General features: G+C 48.2%; 1 protein-coding gene across 5 annotated transcripts in view; it reads left to right on the top strand.

The window, feature by feature from the left end:
• The window catches only part of PKIG (cAMP-dependent protein kinase inhibitor gamma), a 97362-nt gene extending 83131 nt beyond the window's left edge, over nt 1-14231 (top strand). For all 5 annotated transcript variants that reach the window (XM_060618744.3, XM_060618709.3, XM_060618735.3 and 2 more), the window contains 2 exons: nt 9947-10120; nt 13496-14231. In XM_060618744.3, coding sequence (XP_060474727.1) covers nt 9973-10120; nt 13496-13575 — 228 coding nt within the window. In that variant the 5' untranslated portion in view covers nt 9947-9972 and the 3' untranslated portion in view covers nt 13576-14231. The remainder of the gene's footprint in view (nt 1-9946; nt 10121-13495) is intronic.
• The last annotated feature ends 472 nt before the right edge of the window (nt 14232-14703 follow it).

The following is a 14703-nucleotide window of genomic DNA, read 5'->3' on the forward strand; positions in this document are numbered from 1 at the left end:
TTCACGACATGCGGCAGTAGCGAGCCACAGAGGCTCTGAAAGCCTCGTGCCCTGCAGGGCCCTCTGGTCAGGGTCCTAGAGCAGGAAAATGTGAAAAGACAGAGCCAGGAATCCATGTACAAGCCTCTGTAAAGAGCAGAATAACAGAGAATATTCCAAGCAGAGAGAACAGTCTCATGAAGGCCCTGAATTCAGGAAGAACTTAGTTGCTTTGCAGAATTGAAGAGTAAATGAGTCAAAAGACAGTGGAAATGGGAAGAAAGGTCACAGGGGAGGGCAGGGCAAGATCAACGCAGGACTTTAGGGACTGGTGGCATGAGTTTAGATTTTCCCAGATGTGAAATGGAAAAGCATCAGAGGTTGAAAGAAGCAGGGGAATGACCCAACGTCTGATTTGCAAACATCACCCCAGTTGTTTGTGTAGAAAATAGACCATGGGCCAAGGGCAGAGCATTGATGCAATGAGGACACTCCACCAGGGGTACAGGTGAGGAAAGATGGAGACCAGGTGGTGACCGTGCAGAGGGGAGGAAGGCAGATCCAGGCTGAGTTTCCCAAGTAGAAATGATGGGACCTGGTGACAGATTATACATGAGTGGAAGCCGAGGAGGAATCCAGGATGCCTTCAGGTCTCCAGCTTGAGCAGCGTGGACAGATGGTGTCTTCACTGAGCTGGGGAAGGCTAGATGGGGCAGGCTTGTGGCTTCACATGTGAGGTTTGAAATGGAGTGGGATGTCCAAGGGACATGCTAAGTAGGCAGACTGGCAACTCTAGAACTCTGGAGAGTGGCCTCTGGCTATATAGGGAGTCATCAACACACACTTTTTTTTTTTTAATTTTTCTTTTTTTTTAACGTTTATTTATTTTTGAGACAGAGAGAGACAGAGCATGAACGGGGGAGGGTCAGAGAGAGGGAGACACAGAATCTGAAACAGGCTCCAGGCTCTGAGCCGTCAGCACAGAGCCCGACGCGGGGCTCGAACCCACGGACAGTGAGATCATGACCTGAGCCGAAGTCAGACGCTTAGCCAACTGAGCCACCCAGGTGCCCCAGTGGAAAGATTTTTTTTTTTTTTTTTTTTTAAAGTAGGCTTATGCCCAGTGCAGAGCCCCACGCAGGGCTCGAACTCACAACCCCGAGAGGAAGGCCTGAGCTGAGGTTAAGAGCTGGATGCTTACCCAACTGAGCCACCTAGGAACTCCCATTTTTAATTTTTTTTATGTTTGTTTATTTTTAAGAGGGAGGCAGAGTGTGAGCGGGAGGGAGAGCGAGGAGGAGACACAGAACTGGAAGCAGGCTCCAGGCTCTGAGCTGTCAGCACAGAGCCTGACACGGGGCTCGAACTCACAAACTCTGAGATCATGACCTGAGCCAAAGTCGGACACTTAACCAGTGACTAAGCCACCCAGGCGCCCCTGTCAACACACACTCTTAAGGGAAAGGGTCAAGAACTTCCAGGGACCCAACGGAGAGAGAGGAGGACCAAGCCAGATCCTGATTCTCGTCCTGGGGGGCCTGTAACATAAAAGTCCCTGACAAAGGAGGCACCTGTGTGGAAGAGGTTGCGGCATGGCCCGAGAGGTTAGGGGACACCCCTGGAAGACGGTGATCTGAGAAAAGTCCATGGGGACTAGCAACCAGGAGGTCAGTGAGGACTTTGTATGACTCAGCACCCCGCCTGTCCTTTCCTCCTCACTGAGTGGCCTCCCAAAGCCTGTGTCTCTACCACCTGCTTCTGGGGCTACATGGTTCTGCCCTCTGGGTGCAGAGGCCAAGCCTCTGCCTAACTGCCTCCAAATGAAACCTCACTGGAGGCTGCTGTTTGAGTGGGCATCAGGCATTGCCCTGGCAGGAGACTCCTCTCTAGTGACTCCCCTCTGGGTGTGCCCCTAAGGCACCTAGATAGAGCTTGGTGCCGGCCCGCCCCCTTAGTGCAGGCCTCACATGGTTAGATTGAGCTGCCTGCCCCTTCTCAGGTTCTGGGATTGTACTTACTTTGGGGCCCTGACTTTCCTGCTTGCTTCACTGCCCCTCTGGTCCTGGCTGCCTGTCACAGGGAAAAGCTGCTTCCCTCTGAGTCTGAGAAATGCCAGCTGAGTAGGCCCTGGTATTTCCATCAGGTTTCCACAGCCCTTTCTTCCCTCAGAGAAGCCTTCCAGAGCATTTTCCCCACCTCTGAGGGGGCCTCTCCCATGGGACCAAGTCTCATTCTGTGCCCTTTGCAAAAGGGTCTGCTTTCTTTTTGTATGGTCTTTGCAAATACTTTTTAAAAAAGAAAAAAAAAAAAAAAACAGGAAATGACCTTTCTGGTATATTTGGAAAACAATTTGGAGTTGTACTGGAATCTGCCTGAGCAATGAGGACGAATAGCTGTGGACTTGGAACAGACCATGTAGCTCTTGGCAGAGCCCAGGGCCTCTTCCGTTTACAGGGCTGGGACAGTGTTAAAAACTAAAGGGAGAAGGCAGTTTCCTGTGGGGAGCTTGACAGTGCCCAGAGCAAGCACCTGCAAGAGCCCCTGACCCCAGGCCACCAAGGGTCTGGGCCTGGGAAGCTGAGTACGAGAGCCTTCCCTTCCATCCTAAGCATTCGGAGTCAGATGCCTTACAAGTGACCAGACCCCAAGAAGGCTCCCAAATCTGAAAACGAGGACGAGTGGAGGAGCAGCATCACTTTTGAGCACCTCGTAGGGCTGGAGCTGAGATGAGGAGATATTGGATGGCTGTAGACGCAGATTGTTTTCTCTGCCTGGGTCACACTCTGTCCAGCTTTGCTGTAGACCTCAGCACAAGGTCACCTGCTTAAGGAGGCCTTCGCTGACCATATAACCCTTAACTAAACATCCACACACAGAGAACCCTGTTCTCTTCTTTCAATGCACTTATCACTATCTGTGATGATAAATCATTGACCTGTTCAATGTCTTTTTCTCTTATCAAATTGTAAATGTCTTTTTATTCTCCAAAATATATCCCATACCTGACACAGTGCCTGGCATATAGAAGGTGGTCAGTAAACAATGAATGAATGAATGAATGAATGAATGAAGAAAGAAAAAGAGAAGGGAGGGAGGGAGGGAGAGAGAGAGAGAAATGTCATGACTGAAAGAGACGTAGGGAGCATATTTCAACCTTTGTTATATTCAGATGGGCAGAAAGGAAGATGGGGGTGTTGGAGAGAGAGAGAGAGTCAGAGAGTCAGAGTCAGTCACCCTATGGCACAGAGATTGAGCCAGACCTTTGGCCACTGTTCTGTTGCAGGGTTGCACACCCTTTGCTCCTTCTGCCTTGGAATCTAGAACATCTTCTATTATTTACTCATTCATCAAATATTCATATATCAGTATACATGCTAGCCAGAGCCACCACTTGTGTGGAACTAACATTCACTTCACCACCTTCAGCACCATAAAGAACAAAAGAAGGAAGTGTAAGTTTTTGGCCTTCTGTGCACCATTAAACATAGTAAAAACAAAGAAGTTGAATGAAAATGTCAAAAAGACAGTTTTACTGGTAAGACACCCAGTGAAAACAGGCCATACTAATGACTTATTAATTGTGTGCCTCTTACATTGCACATAACTTATCAGACCCTACACACGCCATCTCATTCAGTCCTCACAACAGCCCCCTGATCAGCAGGGTGTTACTGTTATCCCCACACTGCTGAGGAAGAAATTGGAGTCCAGAGAGGTGAAGGGAGATGTCCAAGGTCTCTGAGCTAGTGAATAGAGACTCCGGGCGGCATGTTTGTCCTAGATGCCATCTATTACACCACACACGCCCCTGGGAGATTTGCAGTGTCGCTAGGGCTCCCGAAAGGGGGGAGTGGTGTGGGAGAAAGAGCTCTGGGCCAGGAGTTAGGACCCCCTAGATGCAAGAACTTTAGGCAAGTCATTTTTTCTTTCTGAACCTCCGTTTCCCCAGCTATTAATGAGAGGCTTGTCTAGATGAGCTCTGGGATCCCCTTCAGTTTGATTATTCCACAAATGGTTTTGAGAGAAGTGGAAAAATTAATTAAGATAGATCTCTAACTCATACATTTGAGTAAATAAATTCCAGATCAAGCAAAGATTTAAATGTGAAAAAGTCATGAATGTGTAAGAAATAAACAAGGGAGAATTCTTTGCTAATCTCAGAGTGGGGAAGACATTTCTGTATGTGATGCAGAATCTAGAAACTATAAAATAAAATATGGATCAGTTTGACTACATGAATAGAGAAAAATGTGTGCATGTGAAGAAATGCCAAAAATAAAGCCATAGAACAAATGACAAGTAAAAATTACTTATAATTTCTCTTAAGGCAAAAAGATTAATTTCCTTAATGTATAATGAACTGCAAATCAATAAGAAAAAGGGCTACAATCCAATAGAAAAATGGGCACAGGATTTAAGTAAACAGTGTACAGAAAAGGAAATAGACATGGAATGATGGTCAGGTTCACTCACAGGAACAGTACAAGCTAAAACAGCCAACTACTGTTTCACCTTTCAGACTGAGGAAAAAAAGACAAAAAGACAAGTGTTGATAGGAATATGTTGAAACCAAGTGTTCCTCATACATGCCCAATGAGAGTTAACCTCTGTGGAGGCAGATTTGGCAGTGTCTATTACCCTACCCAAATCACAGATCCTTTAATGAATATGGCAGTTCTACTTTTATGGAAGCCAGGGGCGCCTGGCTGGCTCAGTTGGTGGCGTGTGGGACTCTTGATCTCGGGGTTGTGGGTTCAAGCCCCAAGTTGGGTGTAGAGATTACTTTAAAACAAACAACAACAACAACAAAAAACCCAAAGTCCATCAAGAGGGAAGTAATCAGTCTACAACAATGAGACAACAGAATACCATACTGTCAATGAAGAAAGTTTTAGCTATATAAAGATTTTGGGTTTGTCTCTTGTGTTTTTTTGATGTAATCAGTGCTGTGGTTTCAGGTCCTCTGCCCATTTTTAATTGGATTACTTGTGTTTTTTTGTGTTGAGTTGTAGAAGTTATTTATGTGTTGTGGATATTACCCCCTTATCAGATATATCATTTGCAAATACCTTCTCCCATTCAGGTCTGTCTTTTCATTTTGTTGATGGTTTCTTTCACTGTGCACAAAAATTTTTATTTTGATATAGTTCCAATAGTTTATTTTTGTTTTTTGTTTCCCTTGCCTTAGGAGATATCTTTAGAAAAATATTGCAAGGCCAAAGAGATTACTGCCTGTTTTCTTGTAGGGGTTTCATGGTTTTATGTCACATATTTAGTTAGGTCTTTAATCCATTTTGAGTTTATTTTGGTGTATGGTATAAGAAAGTGGCCCAGTTTTCCTAGCGCAACTTCTTGAAGAGACTGTCTTTTCCCCGTTGTTTATTCTTGCCTCCTTTGTCATAGATTAATTGGCCATATAAGCATGGGTTTATTTCTGGGCTCTTCATTCTGTTCCATTGATCTAGGTATCTGTTTTTGTACAAAGACCATGCTGCTTTGATACTACAGCTTTGTAGTCTATCTTGAAATCTGGGGTTGTGATACCTCCAGCTATATTCTTCTTTCTCAAGATTGCTTTGCCTGTTTGGGGTCTTTTGTTTGTTCGTATAAATTTTAGTATTATTTAGTATTCAGTATTATTTTAGTTCTGTGAAAAATGCTGTTGGTATTTTGACAGGGATTACATCGAATCTGTAGATGGCTTTAGGTGGTCTGAGACATTTTAACAATGTTCTTCCAATTCATGATCATGAAATATCTTTCTATTTGTGTCATCTTCAGTTACTTTCATCAGTATTTTCTAATTTTCAGAGTACAGGTCTTTCACCTCCTTGGTTAATAAGTATATTCCTAGTAATTTATTCTTTTTGGTGCATGTCCTTTTTTTTGAGTTTTATACTACATGCATACGTATTTAAGAAGGAAATAATTTAAAAATAAAGTGAATGTTTTCACTATGAAAAATACAAAAATTTTAATTGTAATTTAAATATGTGATATATTTTTTATTTAACAGTTGTGAGCATTTTCCCATGTCTTCTAAAAATATTCACAAACATTTTAATGCCTGAAGTGTATTTCATTTAGCTATAAATTAAACATTTGTATAATTGTATATATTTCTCTGTTGTCCATATATGAGCTCATTTTAGTGTCTTAGTTTTTGACTATTATAAATACCATAATGAACATCTTTGTATATCTGCATTTACAACTTGGATTTTTTTCTTAGAACAGTTATGAGCTTAGCTGCTCAAGGATATGAAAAAAGTTGGTTTCTTTTTTTTTTAAGTTTACTTATTTTTAAGAGAGACAGAGAGAGCGTGCATGCATAAGAAGGGCAGAGAGAGAGAATCCCAAGCAGGCGCTGTCAAGTGCAGAGTCCTTCTCGAGGCTCTGTCTCACGAACAGTGAGATCATGACCTGAGCCGAATTAAGAGTCAGACACTTAACCGACTGAGCCACCCAGGCACCCAAAACTTGAGGTTTCTTGATGCATCTTATCAAATCACTCTCCAGAGACGTTCTGGTGGTTTATACTGTGACAGGCAGTCTGATAATGACCATTTTCTGACGTAGTTCCCAACTCTAAGGATTCATTTCCCCGTTGCTGTTGACTGTAAGCAGCAGAGAGCAAGAATTCAAGTGTTGAAGAAAAATGAAATTGTGTACTTGTGCTGTGGCGCAGGGGGCTCCCCAGACTAAACCCTACAATCGCTTTGGAATCCCTGTTACTCAAGGGAACGAGGAGGGGACAGGGGTAGCCAGAGCATGTTGGCTGGGTTGGTGTTTTCCAGGATTGGGCTTTGCACTTGGCACACTTCCCTGAACCAGGAGGACCAGCTCCCTGCACAGGGCAGCTTGTAAGGTCAGCCAGGCAAGGGCAGGAGTCAAAGCCCCAGGGTGTCTATTCCATCAGGAGGCTGGCCTTTTAGATGTAGCTTGTAACTCCATCCCACAGTGGTATCAGATTCTAGAGGTACCGGACAAGAACGTTACATCAGTCTCCAGTGGACTGAGGCCTTTCCCAGCAGCCCTGCGGAGTCACTTTATCATCCCCACCAATTGGCTAAGAGAGATGGAGGGACAATAGACAGGTAGATACAAACTTGAGAAATATTTATTGAGCACATACTCTTTGCCAGGCACTGTTTGAGAATCTAAAGATGAAGCACAGAGCATGTTGGCCCAGCTGCCAAGATTAGGCCTTTGGGTCTGGTGTGGTGAAATCTCCTGGAGCTTTTCTAGTTGGAGAAAAGCTAAGGACACAGAGCTTGGGGAGATGGTGTGGCCTGCCCAGGGTCTGTCCCTTCCCCTCGGATGTGGCTGTAACATGGAGGATGGGCTTTGGGTCTAAGATATTTCTGAGTCATGGTTATGAACTCACCTCACTGACCTCAGAGGGCTATTGTGGCAATTTAGTAAGTGAGGTAGGGAAAGCACAGAACGACTTGGCAAGTGTCACCTTTATTATTATTGTTTAGAATTGTCATAAATTTTAGTGTTATTACTGTTGTTGCAACAGGCCATTCCCCTGTTCTGAAGCTTTGAGCCATTTCCCAAGAGAGAGAGTGCAGGAGTGAAATTTCTGTGACCTGCAGAAGGAACCACTTCTGGGGCTTCAGAGAGTTCGTTGTGTTGTTTTGTTTTTTTACTGACAAGACCAAGCACTGGGGCAACTTCTTTCTCTCAAGGCAACCAAAAAAAAAAAAAAAAAAAAAAAAAAAAAAAAAAAAAATAGCCTGAGCACACCCTCTGCTGGAGCTTGGGAGGATTGCCTTAGACAGGATCCGGCCCTGCCTTTATTTTACAGATGGGGGAACAGAGGTTTGGAGAGGAGCTGAGCATTCTGAGTGCCCCCGCTGTATTCTTTAGTGGTCTCTTCTGAGCTTCTGAGCTCGGTGTTGTGGGGAGACATTGGGGCCAGCCCTCCACACCAGTAGCCCACCCTTTCACACATGCACACTCCCCTTCGGCACTTCCCAAGCCCACCCCAGGCACCTTCTGCCAATGTCAGTTACCTAAGGAAAGCATCACACGGTAACTTGGGCTGATAAGAACTTCTGCAATTACAAAAATACAGTCTTAGAAGTTCCCCTTAGTTACAAAGAACCACACTTGATAAGGTGGTTTTTTTCCTTGTATTTGCTCTTTCCCTACAGAAACTAGTTTCTATGTTAGGTGTTATTTTGCAGTTAACAGTTTATCTCAGAAACCTTGCTATATCAGTACAAGTTCATCTGGTATGATTTGATTGCCTTCAGAAACTCAGAGGTGTTCAGTGAGAGATATTCATGTCCCCCTAGCAGATGAACATTTTAATACAATAGCAATACTGATTGTTGACAAGGGTGCAGATAAATGGACAAGCTTATAGTGCTGTGCGTGGGAATATAAATAGTAGTACAGAATTTATAAGGTTTTTTTTCCCTTCATCTTTTATTGTCCTAAATACCTATGCTATTCACAAAGGCAACTTGGAAATGTGTCTAAACAATGTGGCTTAAACATCATCTCACCCTTCCTTTTAACCCAGCAATTCTACTTCTAGAAATGCATTCTAAGGAAATAACTAGAACTAGACACAGATTTACATAAAGACCACAGAAAATTGGAAATACCTCCATGTTCATTTCTAGAGGACTGATCAAATCTTGGTACATCCAAGTACACATGTACAAAACTCACCTAGAGAGAACCTTAAATGATATGTTCTAGAGTGTTCTACAGTGTAGGCTATAAAATATAATACATGGTATGATCTCCCAATTTTTAAAAATATATGTGGCTCTTTTTTATGTATGTGGTTCTCTTCTCGTTCTAGGCTGTATTATCAACGACCAGAGCTCTTAATCATAGTAACTCCTAATTTCCTGTCTTTCTTCCCCATGCCACCCCCTATCCCTCTTCTGAGTTCTAGCCCCGTACCTCCATTGACCTACTGTATGTCTCCCCTTTGAGGGCTCACAGGCCTCTCCAATTTGGTGTGGTCAAACAGAACTCAGCCTTCACCCCACCATCATGCCCCAAAATATTCCTTCTGTGCTGTTCATCTCAGTCAACCACATTTTCGTCTGCTTACTCATGTCAGAAAGCTCACTTCCCCACCATTCAGATACCGGGTCCTATTGATTTAGCCTCCAAATTACATCTAGAATCTGCACCACCACCTCCTGCCTCCACTGACCATCCTCTCACACCTGACCTTCTGCAGGAGCCCTCAACTTGCCCACTTCTGGGCCCTGCTCAACCCAGATGTCAGAGTCATCTTTGAAAATGCAGATCTGAGCTTTTGTGACCTGGCCAAAACTCTTGAGTCGTCAGGTTGCAGAGGTGATCTGGCCCCTGCCCAGCTCAGCAGCATCCTTGGTGTCACTGCCCCTTGCCCAGCATCCATGAGTCTGTGGCTCTTTTGGTTCTTCCGTTCCACCAAAACCGTCCCTCCCCTGAGCCTTCACACGTGCTCTTCCCCTCAACTCCTTATCTCGATAACACCCGTTCTTCCCTGGAGCTCATCTAAACCGTCACTTCCTGATCCCCAGCCTTGGTCAGACCCTGGTAGTCACTCCAGCACCCTGCCTTCTCCCTGGAAGCCCTGAGCACCCAGACAGTTCCTCGGGTGATTTAGGCAATTTGCTGTGGCCCCCAGCAGGCTGTAGGCTCCCGGAGGGCAGGGACTGTGGCTGACTTGTTCATGGCTTCATCTGCAGCATCTAGCCAGTGCTAGATATTTATCAGTAACTTTAGAGGAAAGACAAGGGATGTTCTTTCAACTGGCGATAGTGGTTTTCTGGGTGTGAAACTTTGGGTGATTTATTTTGTTCTTCATACTTTTCTGTGCTGTTTTCAATGATTAAGGCAGAAACTGTCATTTTGTCGAAAGACATCCGTGCTAGGGACCGGAGCAGAGTCTTCCCTGCAGGATGGACCCGGCCTCACCTTTGTGCTCCTGCCCCTTTGCCCACAGGCCTGAAGAGCGATGCGACAGGCGTGATGGAGGTCGAGTCCTCCTACTCGGACTTCATCTCCTGTGACCGGACAGGCCGTCGGAACGCGGTCCCTGACATCCAGGGGGACTCTGAGGCTGTGAGCGTGAGGAAGCTGGCTGGAGACATGGGCGAGCTGACACTCGAGGGGGCAGGTCAGAACCCACGGGTCTTTAGCATTCCTACACTTCTGGGCTCCAGGGCTGTCCTCCAAGTCATAGACCGCCCACTCCAAATCAGTCCCAGGTGGCATCTCAGGCCCTGAGGACTCTCTGGCCAGGAACCTGGGGCTCCTCCCTTTCCTCGCTGCCCTCCATCCACAGGGCCTGTCAGTTCTCCCAGACTCAGCCCAGGTCCTTCGGCTTCCCTCCAGCCCCACAGCCTCCCTGCACCACTCCCTGCCGGCCAGTTGCCAGCAAGACAGCAAGACTCACTCAGACCATCCTGTCTCCTCCTGCCTCTGCCAAGCCCATCATCACAGGGCCCTGCCGTGGGGCCAGACCCTACCCTGCCCTGCCTCTGGGTTCTCACCGGGGGCCCCTCTCCCTTCACCTTCTGTCCTCCAGCCATACCCACCATTAGTCTGTTTCTGTCAGGGTGCAGGCCTGCCCTGTCCAGAGCCTTCTGTGTCAGTTTCCTCTACTAGAACCTTCCCATTCAGTCCTGGGGTTGCCATCTCCCTGCTCAGGCTGTACTCAGAGGCACCTGCCCAGTCACTGACCTTCGTCACTCTGACAAGGTTTCATGTGTTTAAATGTGAGCTTCAGGAGAGCAGGGGCCTTCTCTTCTGCTGGCGCATAGCAGGTGCCTGGGAACTACAGGCTTCATGAATGAATGGGGGAGAGAGCAAGCCAGCCGCCAACCCCCACAGTGCCTGGGGCCACCCTTCTTTCAGCCCTGGGACCTTCCTCTAGACAGCCTTCTCTGACCCTCCTGCACTGGGTAGAGCCCTCTCCTCCCTGTCCCCAGAGTTCCACGGAGGCGGTGTCTGTACCACATCACCTCGTACAGCAAACTGCAACTGTAGGGCTCCGTGGGTCTCCCACAGAGCTGTCCTGGAGGCCCACCATCTTACTTTCCTCCATGTAGCCTTCAGTCCAGAGCGCTTGGTGCTTGTTGGCCAGAAGTGACCATGGAGTACGGAGCAGACTGTGGGCACATGGACTCACCCCTCTCCTGTAACAGATGGCCCTACAGGCCCAAGAAGCTGGGCGGCTTGCTCAAGGTCACCAGCAAGTTAACACTGTTAGAACGGCAACCTGCCCAAGGAAGCACACCCCATACCTCCCCCAACCTCCCCCCCGCCTTTCCTGTGGCCACGCTCCTCACAGCTCACCTCAGTCTTTGCCTCGGAGCCAGAGGAAAGCATGTCTATTTCTCAACAGCCCCTGATCGTCCTTAACATGCTGCTCCCTGGGCCTGGTTCCTCCTGCCCTCCCCTCACCTGCCTCACCTTGCTTGCTCTTAGAGACCCAGACTGCTCTACTGAGCAGCCTTCCCTGACAGCCTCAAGCCAGAGGCGACACCTCTGCTCCCAGCCACCTCCATAACCCCACTTAGCACAGCGCCCCTCCTCTCCCACCTGGATCTTTGTCTCGCGTACGTGCTACATGGTGGCATATTGGCATATTGCTCACAGCTTCTGCATCCTTATGCTCAGCTCTAGTGAACGGTTTTCTGTCTCCTTCTACCTCAGTAGTAGTAAGCACTCATCCATGGACACAGGCCCTTCTCATACCTGTTTCCTCTAATTTGGAATCCTTGAAGTGTCTGGGTCCTCTGGGTCTAGGACATTTGCCTGCCAGGGTGACGGACATTTGAAAAGGGGACCTGAGGAAGGAACAGTGTTCAGCGCAAGGAAATGAAGCAGTCGTGCTGGAGTGTAGGCCAGCCTGGCTGACGAACCTTCCAGTAGGCCCTGCAATGAGCCGTTTCCACAGGCAGGCCTGGGGAGCTGTGCTCAGTCCTCCGGACTCACTGAGGGAGTGGGCCTACAAAGATTCTGACCAGCAGGCCCGGCTTAGAATCTGTTTGCTTAAAACAGCCCAGGAGACAGATGCCCAGCTGGACGGAAGGGGAAGTATGGCCTTGGCCTGTCCTGGAGGCCCAACCGCCGGCCTTCCCAAGTCTGTGGCCTGTTGGTGTTTGTTAACACTCCCTAAGCATATCGTACACAAGCCTTTGCCTTTCCTGCCTTATGTGGGGAGGATGTTTCCCTACTTTGCCTAATGATAAGAGACAAGACATGAAGAAAGGAATACACTGCCCAGCAGTTTCTGACCATGAAAAATTCTGACCAGTTTCAAATTGTGCCCTGAAACTGACCCCAAGGGAGTCCCAAGAATACTGGTTGGTGAAGAAAGTGCTTGAGAACCTTCTCCCCAAGAGAGAGCTGGGACTGGCACAGAGGAAGTGTTGGCGAAGACATTCCCATGTGCCGGGTGACCACCTTTGGCCCTACGCCTTGGTCACACACGGGTGAAGGTGTCCCCATCCTCACTTTAAACAAATTGCCTGAGGTCCCACAGCAAGGAAACAGAGCAGAGATTACTAGGGAATCCAACGAGAATGTTCCTGCTGGCGAGAGCAGGAAGCTCAGGGTCAAATTGGGTATCAGAACCTGGGAAATTTGCCCGAAGTGCAGACTGGTCTGTCAGGCTTCTGGAGGGCCAGAAGGACCCTCTGGGCCCAAGCTTTTGTTACAGGACCACCCAGGATAGGGGCGGTGGTGGGGATGGGCACCAGACATCCACGTTCTGGCTGCACCACTGGCTACCACCACCTTCTCAGACTGCTACGCAGGTGGGATGAAGCAGTGCCGAGGACAGCCAGCCTTCATAAACCCTGGAGAGTGCTGCTTTGTGGCTGAAAAAATTCAGTGGGAAAGACATTGGCTCTCTCCACTCCTTATCTCTAGCAAATCAGTTCATGTCTTCGAGCCTACTTTTCCCATCTGTATCATGACTCTAATCATAATCTCCAGGCTGTGTGGATGCTCCAGCCTCAGGAGCTCAGGACAGGGTGGGGTGGTTCTCCTTGGTCAGTGGAGGGATTGGTCTAAGGATGCAAAGACAGAGGCAGAGGCCCTATTGGGAGGTGGGGCTGGTCTGGTAAGGACACAGCACAGTGAAATGGCCACACCCTGGTACTCCCCTGAGCTAGCCTGTTCCCTGCCCCTTCTCTGTCTTATGAGAACAACTACCACTCACTGAGCACCCATTCTGTGCCGGGACTTCACATTTGCCCCCTCCTTTTGGAGAACCTTCACAGACAGCCTGATCCTCAACTGAGGCTTGTAGCAGTCGTCCATGAGCCTGGCCTTTCATTGACCTTAATTATACTAGTAACACCGCCTGCATTTTCTTCGCAAACGTTGTTAGAGGCCAAGCTAAAGGTCTTTTTGGCCATGGCCACCCTTGATCCAGCTCCTGTCCTGCGCCCCAGGGCTCACCCACTGTTCCGACTTCAGCTGCATCCTTCCAGGCCTTCTGTGCTTTACGTTTGTGTATATGCTCCTTTTCTCTCTTCAGAAGGACAGACAGAGGCAGGCACCCCAGACAAGGAAGCTAGCAAGCAGCCTGAGAGCAACGATGGGACCACCTCGTCTTGAGTCTGACCTTGCCCATGGAAGGTGGAAGAGAGACCTGCTGTCCCCACCTGGACAGGGAGCCCTGGCATTGGCCTGGCAGCCCCTTCTCTGAGCCCCTGTACCAGGCAAGCCAGGCCAGAGTGAAAAGGCACCCCCGGAGGCCGCCGTGGCCCCTACCCTGGAAAAACCCTCCCCCTGCACCCTCAGGCTCCACTCGCCCACCACCTCCTCACCGTGCCCGGGCACACTCTCAAGACCCTGTAGCTGCGGGGCATTATTTATTCAGCGGGCACCTGGGTGAGCAGCACCCCAAGAACACGCCTCCATAGGTGGTCTGGGCGGCAACCACGGCCCAGCTCTGCCCCGCCTTCTCCAAGCCCAACCTTCTGGGTCAAGACCTTCGTATCCCTTTTTTTAAAAAACACTTTTAAACTTTTTAAAAACTATAAACCTCTTTTCAGCAGAGAGGAAGGGAGCTGACTTTTTTTTTTTTTTTTTTTTTGGAAGGCATTGTAAGCGGAACTGACCATCTGTGCAGCTCCGCGTCCCCTCGTGGAGCTTCACGGATCCATTTCTAGGGAAGGGGTTTTGTGCTCACAACTGATCAACTCTTTGCCCTTTCTACCAACATAAGTGGCACCTAGGACCCAAGAAATAAATGCTGATGATTTGTGTGACTGGTTTAAGATTATTTCTCCTTTAAGCAGCGAAAGCAGGGGTGGGCCAGGTTTCCCCAAGTTAGTTGGGATCTGTCACTGCCCCGGGTTTCCATGGAAGGGCATACCTGAGAAGATGCTGGTATTCCACAGAGGCTGGCACCCTCCTTGGCCTGGTGCCTGATGAATCTTCTTCCATCTGTCCCTCTTGCTTACCCCAGTCCACAGCTCACCCCCATGGGCAGGCCCAGCCCTTAAAACCTACAGTGAGAAGGGGCTCAGAGGTAGCATTTAAGCACATAACTCTTCAAGAGAAGCCTGGTTTCTTCTTGAGGGAAGGCAGGCTATGGTTCCCTCTTTGCCCCCCCCCCCCCCCCAGCATCAGAAGCTCCAGCTTCTCCTTTGCAGCCCCCTCCAGGGTCCTGCTGCTGAGCAGGCTGCCCGAGTCCGGGAACCCACAGCCTCCATCTGTTCTCACTCCACCCAAGACCAC

The sequence above is a fragment of the Panthera onca genome, chromosome A3 (assembly GCF_046562875.1).
Source record: "Panthera onca isolate mPanOnc1 chromosome A3, mPanOnc1 haplotype 2, whole genome shotgun sequence".
In the NCBI taxonomy this organism is placed as follows: Eukaryota; Metazoa; Chordata; class Mammalia; order Carnivora; family Felidae; genus Panthera; species Panthera onca.